The 13,204-nt window shown below is 38.0% G+C and overlaps 1 protein-coding gene and 1 long non-coding RNA gene across 2 annotated transcripts in view; one reads left to right on the plus strand and one right to left on the minus strand.

The window, feature by feature from the left end:
• The first annotated feature begins 8,117 nt into the window (after positions 1-8,117).
• LOC137277376 (uncharacterized) lies at positions 8,118-10,073 on the plus strand. The gene is made up of 3 exons (XM_067809081.1): positions 8,118-8,128; positions 8,935-9,100; positions 9,861-10,073. The coding sequence occupies exons 1-3, from the start codon at positions 8,118-8,120 to the stop codon at positions 10,071-10,073; spliced, it is 390 nt and encodes a 129-aa protein (XP_067665182.1).
• Positions 10,074-10,931: 858 nt separating this feature from the next.
• LOC137277459 (uncharacterized) overlaps positions 10,932-13,204 on the minus strand; it is a 36,589-nt gene continuing 34,316 nt past the window's right edge. Inside the window, exons 5-7 of the long non-coding RNA XR_010956618.1 lie at positions 12,893-12,972; positions 12,251-12,332; positions 10,932-11,970 (exon numbers count right to left, since the gene is read on the minus strand). This is a non-coding gene — a long non-coding RNA (uncharacterized lncRNA). The remainder of the gene's footprint in view (positions 11,971-12,250; positions 12,333-12,892; positions 12,973-13,204) is intronic.

The following is a 13,204-nucleotide window of genomic DNA, read 5'->3' on the forward strand; positions in this document are numbered from 1 at the left end:
CTTCATGGATACAACACGTGACAACATGTCAGTACTAATGTATTCCAACAATATCAAAGTAAGGGTGAAATATCTAACATGTCGTCAAATTGTTCGGGTGGACAGACGCGATGCTAAAAACAGCGTCATAGCATTACTCACAACATCACGTTTAGGTTCGATTATTTCCAGGGAACTGAACTGCGTACATATCATTCATGTTTTAATGTTGCAATGAACAGGATACCCCAGTTGCAATCAAATAGTGTGCCTACTAAATCATTGTATGTGATTCTGACTCAACCTTCGGCCTAGCAGCTGAATAGTGAAGGTGAGTTCTGCTGTGATATCTACCTTAAATGTAGTAATGCATCTTCAAGTCACATGTCGATAAGTACCTACAAACGTTTGCCAAACCACATGTCATAAATGTACGTTCAAACATGGGGAAGACTGTCCTGAAAACGCGACATACCTGTCAATGCCCTAGATCATAAGAAAGGTGGCCTGTCAATGCCCTACATTATAGAACAATGACACTGACTGCGCTGAATGTCAGCAATTACGAAGTTTGTTATCACAATGGAAACTGCACATACAAGATAACTAACAAATAACGGTTCATTCATATTAGCGATCTCGAGAGCTATTTAAGCATACTTACATATTTGAAACCTTTTCTTACATATTTACCTGTGAGGTCTGGGTTGGAATAATGGCCTTCACTGGATCCGGGTGGTCAAGACTTGGTTGATGCATGCTATCGGTTCGGAATTGCCCAGATAGATGCTTATGCCTTTGACTATTGGGTTGTATAGACTAGGCTCGATTATTTACAGACCGCCGCCATAGAGTTGGAAAATTGCTGAGAGTGGCGTAAAACTAAAGTCACTCACTCATCCTACATAGCAGCCATTGTTAAAGGGATGAAATGAACATTTTTATCATTATATTGTGTTGAAACTAACAGGATGATATATTTAAATGCATACATTTATTTCGGAAATTTGCTTAATCGGATGTTAACTGGATACCGAAAGGTGACAACTCTCCTTCGAAAAAAGTGGAACAGACTGTCCAACCTTTCGGTTTTGTTGAGGTTCTTGTTTTACTATTCACTCAAACATACTTTTTCAAGCCTGGACACTAACTACTGAATATCAAATCAATGCTATTCATCAAGCATTGTATATTGTGAAGAAGTAATTATAAAATAACGTACCGTTTCTAGTTTCAGTATGTTCAAATATGCTTCATTGTGCCAAACGGTTTTCTGGTTCATGTACAAAGCTCTGTCACATAGCAGTTGTGTTTTGAGGAAGCAGGCAATTTGTTCGTGTGAGGGGAAATGTAGGTACTTGGATTCTTAAAAAAAATGATTTAGAAGCATAGATGTTTGTTTACAGAAACATTTCCCACAAGGTCGACCTTAGAAGCTTGAAGTCTTTTCATGCAACACTTTTAGCAGAACATCATCTAAAAATACTGCAGTGTGTTTAAAGTGTTGAGGTGTAAAGCACACAATGGCGATACAAGGGTGGAAGATTCTGCAGACAATGTGGATATTTTGGTGTTTAGTTCTGGTGGTGAGTACAATGTTCCAGCCTCGAAACAATATAAACCAACACCTATGAAACATACTGACATAACAGTAATGAGTACTATGTGACGTCGTTCTAGCGATTGATGTTTTTGAATACAACTTGCGCCCGGACTCGTTTCTGTCGTATGGGATTACATCTTCAATGTCCTTGTGTATAATATCTTTACGAACAGGAAAATGCGGCAATTTCAAGATTCAGAATATAATTTATAATATTATGTTTAACACAAATCTGTGACCATTATCAGGAAATAATGATTTATGATTTTATACTAGTTATTGGATTTTCGTAATTGTTCGTGAACTTCGTTGATCTACGTGTTTGGTGTAAATAACTTTTAACACGATCCATCATTGGTCCACGCTTATCATGATGTTTATATGTCGGGCAGAATAGGCCTACGTCAGTGATGCGCAACCCAAATACTGTTAAACATTAGACAAAGCATTTTGAATCAATCTATTTATGCCTTACTTAACTTCCAGGGAGTTGGCGATTCTCTGCTTGGTCCAAGTCTTCTAGATCTCCAGTCTCTGCTGCAGGCGGATCTGGAGCAAATGAACTACGTCGTGTTGTCAACTGGTCTCGGGGAGTTCTTGGGTGCCATTTTGTCGGGAGCTCTGGTCAAGACGTCTGATGTTCACATCAGAGTGTGTATCTCGGTCCTGATGGGGTCTGTCGTTATTGCCGTCTCGACTGCTCTTGATAATTACTACTACTTGTGTGCAATGTTCACAATCCAGGGTCTTCTTAGGGGATTTATATACTGCTGTAAGTATCTACAAATATCATCAGTGTATGGGCAGTTGGGTACCCATGTAGTTTAGCGATCGTTCAGAACACCGGGTTTGGATTTCCCTATGGTGGTCGCCGAAGTGCTATTCCTTGAGTACTGCTATAAGTTGCGTCATTGACTGACCCACAGCGGTCAAGTAATAGAGTAACATTACAAAAATATCAGTTCTTGCCTCAATGTTTCCAATTTTATAATCATTATTTCAAAAGTTATACTCCACGACTCATCGAAAACAGGTACCTCCGCAATTTCACGCCAAAAATCATGGATCACCCAAGATAGCGAAAACTCACCTCTTAAATTTGTTTATTAATTCCACGCCCTATATTAACAGCACCTATATAGGACTAGATTCGATGGGCAGCAGCATCCCGGGGGCCTAACAGGTATTGCACCATCAACATATCATTTTCTAGACAGTAAGCAGGCATTTTTACCAAAATCATCGGCAATCACACTCGCTTGTTGAACATATATGGCCTTGACATTCAAGTTGTCTGAAGAGTTAATTAGTAAGAATAATTTTAGAGGTAAAACATTTATTACTAGGATTTCCTGAAAAGGAATCAATTTCAAATGCATTTTCGTAGCTCTAATGTTATTCTTACAACTACTGTTCCGTCCATAACCCAAAATATATGGAGTTTTGCAAACTTCATATTTCGCGGCCATTAGTAAATGGACAGTTTTTCTATTTTCCACCAATCGGATGTTTGTGCGGATCTCCTCAGAAGACTTGAATGTCAAGGCCATATATGGCCGACAAGTGAGTATTACTGGCGATGATTTTGGAAAATACTGCTTTACCGTCTAGAAAATGATATGTAGATGCTGCAATACGTTTCAGGCTCGTGGAATGCTGCTGCCCATCGACTCTAGCCCTACATTGGTGCTGTTAAAGGGTCTGGAATTAGTAAACGAGTTTAAAAGGTAAGCTGAGGTGGTGGTGGTGGTGGTGTAACCATTTGCAGTTGATTTTGTGGGGAAATCGTATAGCTTTCGATCTGAAGGCCTCAACAGAGCCTTACAAATGTTGTACGTGGTGAGATCTAAGTTTGATTGAGGATGGGGCGGTTTCGTCGTTACATCTCTTTCCTTTTATATGGTACTATGGTAGGGTCTATACACCTGTATGTCTTTCTAACACTGTTTTCAGATGATACACGCTCCAGTGATATTGTTATTTTGTTTCAGATGCAATGGAAAAATGCAGCGCTCTTTGGGGTGAAAATAGGGGTGTTCCATTGCAGTTTGTTTTGCTTGGCCCGACTGCGGGAGGGAGTTTGTCTCCTTCTATCGTGAAACTATTTCTCTGCAAACCCTACCATTTGGACACTTCAAGGTTTAACAGCTTCAGTCAAAACCAGATCCTTAATGATACATCCTCTTGGTTGTCCGAACGCGGTGACCAGGCGAGAACGATTCTGAACACCACGGGAGATATGATAGATGGTGTACACAAAAATACAGTCGAGTCTCTAAATATGTATGGTTCACATAATACTACGGCGTTGATTGCCACTAGGTGTTTACCACATGAGGTAAATCTCAAACTGCCGTACCTTATATTAGGGTTAATAACACTTCCGCCTGCTTTTGCATTTTTCGTGTACTGGCGGAAGTCAAAGGATGCCCGACCTAAGAACCACGTGACGGAATCAGCGCTAGAAGCGACGCCAGAGACAAGGAATCGAAAGCAAGTTTTGCTATTTTCAACATTATTTGTAATATTTTATTTTCCCCTACTCGGAGGCAGTTTAATGTACTCCACATTCTTGACAGAGTTTGGCGTTAAAGGACCTCTCCATCTCGACAAATCACACATGGTTTTGTTAACCACACTTTTTTGGATCTGTTTGCTTTCTGGAAGAATACTTTGTATTTTGTTAACCCCAATCCTTGGTGTTGAAAAATTAATCATTTTAAACATCATTCCATTGGTCCTTTGCCAAACAATCTTAATCTTCACCGTCTCTCATTCTGAAACCATGCTGTGGGTATGCACATGTGCAATAGGCCTGGTTATATCGTCATATGTTGGCGCTGGCTATGCTTGGTGTGCAGGTTATGTGCCATTTGATTCGCGGATTATATCTGCTTCCGGTGCTTCACTTGGATTAGGTGCAATGGTGTTACCTTTTCTCGCCGGGGTCGTGTTCGAAAAGCTTGGCCCAATGGCATATTTATATTTTTTTTATTCTCTCTACGTGTATGTTGCGTTTGTGTTCTTCCTGCTGCTCGCATTGGGTAAACGGATCAACCAGCAAGCAATAACTCTTAATGTTACGACGGATATCACAACAGAACCACTGACCCATTCAAACGATACAAGTCAATCGAAATTCGACTTAGATGTAATGTAAATGAGTGGATTGTGGGGAAAATTATTCAGAATCTTGATTATTGTAATACATGTACAATGTTGTGACATAGGTGCATGCTTCTTCATACCAAAATGACCAGTGCAACGCGCTACAAATCATCTTTTTGAGACAACTAACTATATATAGTGTATGAAAAATTATAACTAGACATGGGAAATGGATGAAATCGACAGAAACCAATGTAAGTAATAAATCTGTTATAGGTGTTCATAACCTATCGTGTCACGTCACCCCAATTTTCATGTACCATTAGGTGTTAGACGGGGAGAATTTATCCTCATTTTATATGCTTTGAAGATCTTGAATCCTTACTATGTGAAAACAATGTGCAAGGCCTTACTGTTGTAGATAGCTTAATTGATTAACAACTTGGTATGTATATTAAGTTACTGGTTTTACTATATGCAAATGACACTGTTCTGTTGGCAGAAAACGCGGAAGATTTACAGGTAGCTTTGGATAGTTTCGCAGAAAACATGTATTGTGTTTTATGGAAAACGTAGACCATGATGTTTTCAAAAGGCTTTGTTAGGAATAAATTTCAATTTCTATTATAGTTTCTGATGAAATTAAGGTTGTGCGAAAATATCTATATTTGAGAATATTATTTAATACTAATGGTAAATTCACAATGACAATTAAGAGACATTCGGAACAAGCATCTGGAGCCATGTTTTCCATCTTCAAAATTATCCGAAAACCAACCGATTGTCAACTAAAATGTTTTGATCAATGCTTCTTACCAATCTTACTTTAAAGATCGGATATGTTCGGTTGTGAAAATTCAATCATCTTGGAACAAAACGAACGTTTTGTAAATATATTCTTAAAGTAAAACAAAAGTTTATGGTTTATGGTGAATTGGGCAGATATAATACTGGTGTTCACATAACAGTAAAATCATAAGCCACTGGTGTAAGGTTACCACTTAAACTAGTAAATTCTCCCGCATTCTTTATAACATTAGGATCATCTCACCAGAATGCTGATTACGACCAACTAAAAGCAGTGAAAAATGTTCTTCAAAACGTCGGGCTCCCCTATATCTGGCAGTCTCAAAAGTTCCTTAGCATCGACTGGTTGAAACATCATGTCAAAAATTTATTAACTGACCTGATATGCCGATGCTAAAATTCATCTAAAGGAAAATATTATCATTGATATAAAACCTCACTTACTATAGCACGTTATCCTTCGGATCTCCCATCAAAATTTAGTATCTGGTCAACAGAATAAAGAACTTTTGATCATAGATTACCCACTGAGACAGGACGATGGTTTGATATTAATCCTGACAACAGTACATGAACAATTTGTAAAAATAATGTTATTTGTGACGGGTATCGTACTTTTTAGCATGCTCACAGCTTAATCTTGAAGGTTAGAAGATACTCCCCTCGTATATCTGTAATAAGCCACACATGGACAACATTATATCACCTGTGAAATCAGAGTCTACCCACTCCTATTGAAACTATCACTTTTTGCTAAAACTGTTCTAGTCATTTCTAAATCAACATATTTACTCACGTCTTGTATTATAAACGATCGTGTGTTCTATATATCATTCTGTATAATATACGAGAATAAAATTCTGTTCTGTTCTTGTTCTGTTCAGTCAAACTGATGATACAAGCACACTGATCACATGAGTGAGAGGGGGGAAGGGAAGTCCACTAAGTTGCCTGTCTGCCTGGAAGGGGACTGCCTTTGGAAATCTTGATATAACCACTCGACCAAAGTGATAGACATCTTGACACCAATATTCGCTTGGATGGCCTGATCCAGTTCTAGCCAAACGTTCTAAATTCGTCCACGGAGATAAGAATGTCGTCTGATTAGAGTCTTTGTTGAGCTTCTGTGTCATTCACGCTAATAGAGGCCATCCATGTTTGACACGAATTTTTCTACATGATACACTTCACCAATACAATAACATCCTCATTTTCTGGAGTGTCAACTTCACAACAGTCCCTTGCACTTACACTTTCTGCACAGTGCACTTCTAGCAGAGCACTACCTCCAGTAATGCGAGCAACTATAAGACTCTTTTTCCTTGAATCCCAAATGAGTTAACTGCAGCTGCCTCATCGGGAACTTCGGCAGCTTTCGAATTGCAGTTCTGTCCGCGTTATTGGCAGTATTTCTGATGGTGGAGTGTAATTCAGCCTGCTGTTCCTCAGCTGTTTAGTCCGGGCTAATCCGTGAAAATCCTGGTTAAAACTGGTCTTCACCAGCCCATGTGTGTCCTAAGAAGCGTCTAACGGGGTGTCAGGTGATTGACAGATTGACAGATGTCACCATATCCCATTTGCTGTTGAACACTGGGTTGTCTGGTCCAGACTCAATAATGTACCGACGGCGTAGCATATAGTTTGAATATTGCTAAGTGCAGCATTAAACAGCAATCAAATCAAACTTTGGGTCTCACCTTTTGTTTAGTCTTCGACAATGTGAGGCACAATATTTGCGAGAGTATGTAAAACAGATATGCAAGATATCGCCTTCCTTCTATACACTGTGTTTTCACCGGTCACAGTATTGCTTAGAATGATTTTTTAGTTAGTTTCGCCACAGCTGAACTGAAACTGTTATCACCACATTCAGAAAACTATAATGCAGGGATACTCTACAACAGGGATACGTCACTCGCGTGCTTTCTTTACCATTTGTACCAACGCACACAGTGACTTAGCTCGTTCCAAGCGCAACTGCAGTTATGTTTAACATAACTTCAGCCAGTTTGTTGTATCAATCGGAATTTTACAACGAATGAATGAATTATAGTATGAATTAATAGCAAGAATTATGTGAATGAATGAAAGAAATACAGACAAAGAATAAAAGAAAGAAGTACATATGTGAATGAATGAAAGAAGAAATGATACACCGCGGCCTTCCCTCCAAAAACATGTTAAAGTACGCAAAAGTATCGCGAGAGCACGTGTTAACATCAGTTGTCCTTATAAAAAATCTACTTTGAGACATGTTTGTTTACATTAATAATTAATTCAGATATCTTATTGCATGTAGGGAACGGAATGGACATTAACAAAAATGTTAACTGACACTGTCACACTGTCCTCAAACATAAAGTGTAAAACTGTCACAAAACGTTCTAAAACACCTTTCCAGTTTTGTCAAATAATAAGATAATCAAGAAAGAAGCTATTAAACTATAACCCTCAAGCTTCAATGGCGAATCAGATCAGATCGGCAATTTGTCACATTTTTCACACACCTCAAAAACAACCTAACATTTTGTTTTAGATTATGAAACTATCACTATTACTTGCAAACACATTTTTACCCGATAATCTATTCCCCTCACAAGAATTAAAGGTTATGTGAAAGATGCTTTTGAAGTAATAACTAGAAACACTCAAACAACAGCGTGTAGTATTTCAGTGGCGGATCAGAACAGATCGGCGATATGTCATATTTTTCACTCACCTCAATTACACCCTAACATTTTTTAAGTCATAAAACTATCACTGTGACTTGCAAATACCTTTCAACTAAAGGTATGTTTTCCTTCTAAAAATTAAACGAATGTGTGAGAGAAGTTTTTATCGGCACAATTTAGTCTATCTTCGCGGTGAATCGAGAATAGAAGCCAGTGAGCTATAACATACCGATTTGAAATTTACTACAAATCTACTGTCCTAATACGGACACTAATACCAATCATGTGACTTAAACTTAAGTGACAAAATAGTTAACCTATCTTCTACATGTAGGACTTCAGTTGTTACAACTCTCAGCGAACTTAATCAGCTGCTGAAAATAAACCGGGCTCAATCTTAAATACTACGCCATATTGGCTACACTGGTTACGTAACTGCAATTCTTTCGCGAGTGGGCTGCGTTTGTTTACATTTGACATGCAACTGCTTCAAATTTGTCGTAATTCCTTCACTTACTTGGGGGGGGGGGGGGGGGGGCTGTATTTGGTATCTTGGTTTATCCATAGAATTGGAAAAGACTGTCTTTCTCCAGTCCTATGGTCCTCCAGCATACCTCGTTCTGTGCCCAAAGCAGTCGACTACATTCGCATCATTGCTGAATTATCCGTGAATGACGATTACTTTTCTGAGCATTTTCGTGTGAGTCGACACACATTTGACATTTTACTCGAATGTATTGAACCGTCCATTTCAACACGCTACAGAGGCGGAAATGTCCCTGTGCCACCAGAGAAGCAGCTGTATATTTTGTTATGGTATCTCAGTAATCTTTGTTCCATGAGACAAGTGTCACAACTGTACAATGTCTCAATGTCTACTGTACATAAAGTTGTAACCAATACTTCCAAGATTGCATCCTTGGTGAATATTGTAAGTTGTCAAGATACGTTTAAGTAGTAACAATTAGCCCACCTATGTTAAATATTACCAGTTGCAGGAATCATATCACTGATAATCATATATTTTGGATAATTTTATCATACGTGTATCATAGTTGTTTTTATCAGTTACATTGTCAGGCAGATGAAAATGAAATGTTACATTTTTTGTGTGAAACAAAAAGTAAAGAAACTACAATAAAGAACTGCTAGATTTCCCAGCAATAAATTACTCAGACTGTTCCACAACAAGCAATTGTTTTATATGTATAAGTGAATGTTGTAAAATGTTAAAGTGTAAGTATACTAGTCCACTTTGAACAGATGATTAGATGGCCAGATGAGCAGAGAAGAGGCTTTCGTAGGCTTTCTTGATGGAACACAGATCAGACTGTCGTCTCCCATAGGACAGGACAGAGATTACTATAACCGTTAGTGTTATCTCTCTATGCAGCTGCAAGTGAGTATGTACTATTGGCTTTGTTGCTTTTGCATCTGCTTGACGTTGCTGAAAGACAAAGTTGTAGAAAATGTTTCACTTTAAAACAATTTACTTTTCAGTTAGCTGTGGATCATGAACTGCAAATAATCAGTGCATATACAGGTTGGCCAGGATGCCGCCATGATGCCAGGGTTCTGCGCAATTCCATGCTCTAGCAAAAAGCTGAAAGAGGACAGCTTTTCAGCAATGGTCCACATCTTTTTTCTGACAATGCCCACCGTCTTAGAAACTGGCTTATTACACCTTTCAGATGTGTAGGAAACATTGCTCGTCAACAGCAAAGATTCAACAAGAAATTCTCAGGTCAGCGACAAACAGTCAAAAGGGCAGATTTAGACGACTTCGAGAAATCCCATTTCACTATGCAGACGTTGTCTGCTATATGATAATTGCAGCATGCGTTTGTCATAACATCTGTGTCCTTGCAGGTGATGATGTTGAACACTTCATCGACAACGATTAACATTAGCATCCAAACAGCTATCAAAACATTTACCAGAATGGTTACTATGGTGTGGCTGGACAGTTGGAGCTAATGAGATATGTCCAATACCTACTGATGGGGCTACTTTGGAGTTTATATGGATTCCATGTGAATGGAACATGCAAGCTCCTATGATACAAATGTACAGGAAACATCTCAGCTACTTGCACTTTCAAGAGTTTATTAACAAAAGGAGAAACAACTTTCCAAAGGAGTTCTAAAACAACTAACGGTGCTTTAACACTGTTATTTGTCATCAATATACACGTATTACACTCATAATGACAGTACGTCCAGACAAGAACAATTTAGAAAATGATATATTTGGCACATGATAGAATCTTTGTAAAAGTCTAAAAATTAAACAAAAGAAGGAAAATAGCACCACAGCATTCCAGCTTGTTGGTCCTCAATAAAACAAGACTGCATTTAGTTTACATGAATGAGTGGTATGTTCCTTTACATACAAATCACTAATATACCCAGCTGAACCTTGTGCTTGGACCACAACATTGGTTTTGTATCTGTATCACAAACGTACATGAAAGCATTGTTAAGTTTCAGAACAATCGGTTGGCAGAGTTTTTTGGGTTTTTTTGTTTTGTTTTGTTTGTTTTTTTGGGTTTTTTTTGTTTATTTCAGAACATGTATCCCTTTGGGAGGGATTGACATAATAAAATTCGGCAAACCAATTTAATGGACGCAACATTTACTTTAATAACTAAATCACCTCAGACAATCTGTGCGCCAGAGAACAAATAGTATCTGAGTATGCACTACAGGTGCTGAATCACGCTGCTCAGTTCTATGAACTTATAAAAAAAACATACAAACATAATATTTGAATTACTGTATTCATTTGATATTATCACAGAAATGAGGAAATCACAGAGCACAAAGTATGCCAACTGGGTGGTATAAATTTGCTAACAACCTTATCCACTAATCTAATCCACTTCACTTTGTGGCAGATGCAAAACAAATAAATTAAAATCCTGTTACAGGTATTTAAGCCTTTCAGCCTATATGCTGCAAAAAACAAGTTGGAAATACTAGTAAAATAGTTATCCTCTGTAACATTAATCCTGCACAGTTCAGTCTTGTTTGTGATGTAGGAATAAAAACAAGTGCAAAAAACATGAACTCTAAATGCTACAGTTTGAACTTAAGAGTGCAGTACATATCCATTTCACTCATTCTTAGTTATCATACATATATGTTCGACCTCTCTCTGATAAAGATCCAACATTCTAATTTAGTCGGTTTTTCAGTGTGTTGATGTCTGAGTTCATGCTTTATTTCATCTTGTTGTTCCCTCATCAGTGCAACCATCTCCTCTGACCTTCTTTTCAAAACCTTTTCTCCTTTCTTCGGTTTCTTCTCAGTTGAACTTGGATCCTCATCCTTCGTTGCAGATTCATTTGGGTCTTTGTCAGTGTCTATTGTAACAACTGGTTTAGTGCCAGCCTTATTTCCATAGAGATTATCAAATGATGTTTTTGTGTCGAAAATACTTCACTTCACTACCAGATGGCGCATCAATCATTTCTTGCCACCTTTTCTTCAGAGAAGAATATTTGTTGAATGTTGTGTAACTTTACAATTGACAGTTTCGAGTTCAACCACGATCTCTTTCCACAAAGTAGAATGATTTCTAGTAGAAATGAAATCATCATTTCTCTCATGTCTGAGACAAACGCGGTATTCCTCTTCCATGTCGGCCCAGAAGTGAAGGCCATTAGCCATAGATGTACTTGGCACTTCTTCATAAACACTATGAATATCTGGGGTGCTGGACATTGTTGTTGGAGTATCAGAGGGGTGACTTGAATCTCTCTCCAAAAGGCTTGTTAATATGGACTGTTTACAGCTGGATCTGAAACAATCATGGTCCCAGTGAAATTCTATGTTATGTTTACCAGCATCATCAACAACAACAACAACAGCAGCAACAAAATGCATCTAAGATTATTTTGAAAATGCAAGTCAAAAGTAATGGAAATATTAAATTATATAGCACATAGCATATATACTTCTCTTCAATGGTTTAAACTTGACTGAATCTTTCGTTTATTCTCAAAGGATACTTAACAGTGTATGTGGCAAAGATGGATTTTTAACAATACCTTGAAACAATAATATTTAATTAGCCATACCTGTTGTTGCTTCGGTCAAAAGATCGGCAATATCCCTTGGACAAAGAATGACGACATCTTTGCTCTCTTTCTTATCAGGGAGCTGTAATTTACGTGATTGCTGAACAAACAAAATGTAATCAGGCACACACAACCTCTTAAGAAATAATTGACATTATCTTGCATATACTTGTACATGTTTTCACTTGATATGTAACCTTAAAATATGAACAGAAACGAATGGAGCGAGTGTTTGTGGGTTTCATGTAAGCATCAATCTCTGAGCTACATGGATACAGGTAATGGCATTTTGAGTATGTCTTACCAAAATTCAAACCCCTGCCACCAAGGATGGCAAACACAAGACCAGTGCTCTAACCACTCGCCTATGAATCAAACCGACAAGTACAAGGCTAACGTTGTCAGAAACAGTATTCTCACCATCTTTGCAATGCATGACAATTTGTATATTCCCCCAAAATGTTCTTGAACATAAACCCCAACGTTTGTTTTTATTTCCATGATGATGGAAATAACCCTAGAGACAGTTCATACTGTTCTAGTGGAAGTAAATGTGTGGTGGTGGGATGTAAAAGAAACTCCCCTATTCTTTTCAGACATTTTTCAAGGCACAGGTAGTGCAAGTAATGTTTAACTGCTCACCGGTCAATACCAGATCAATTTCAAACTCTCCACACGCTGGATGGAAGGCAAAGCCACAGTGATGACACCTTAAGAAGACCCTGTTAAACAGAAACAAATGGGAGTAATCATTTCCTATTCCAAACAAACAAAATATGGTTACCTAGCGCATTAAAGAACTCCTGAGTGAATGAGTGAACTATTACATAATATGGCTTTCAGAAATGGTTTAGTTATATTGCAATTATACACAAGTAACACACTGACGTAGTAACTGACCAAAATGGAAAAAAAAACAACAGAAAGAATACATTAGTGTCAAGGTACACGTAC

Source organism: Haliotis asinina, chromosome 3, assembly GCF_037392515.1.
Source record: "Haliotis asinina isolate JCU_RB_2024 chromosome 3, JCU_Hal_asi_v2, whole genome shotgun sequence".
NCBI classification, from domain to species: Eukaryota; Metazoa; Mollusca; class Gastropoda; order Lepetellida; family Haliotidae; genus Haliotis; species Haliotis asinina.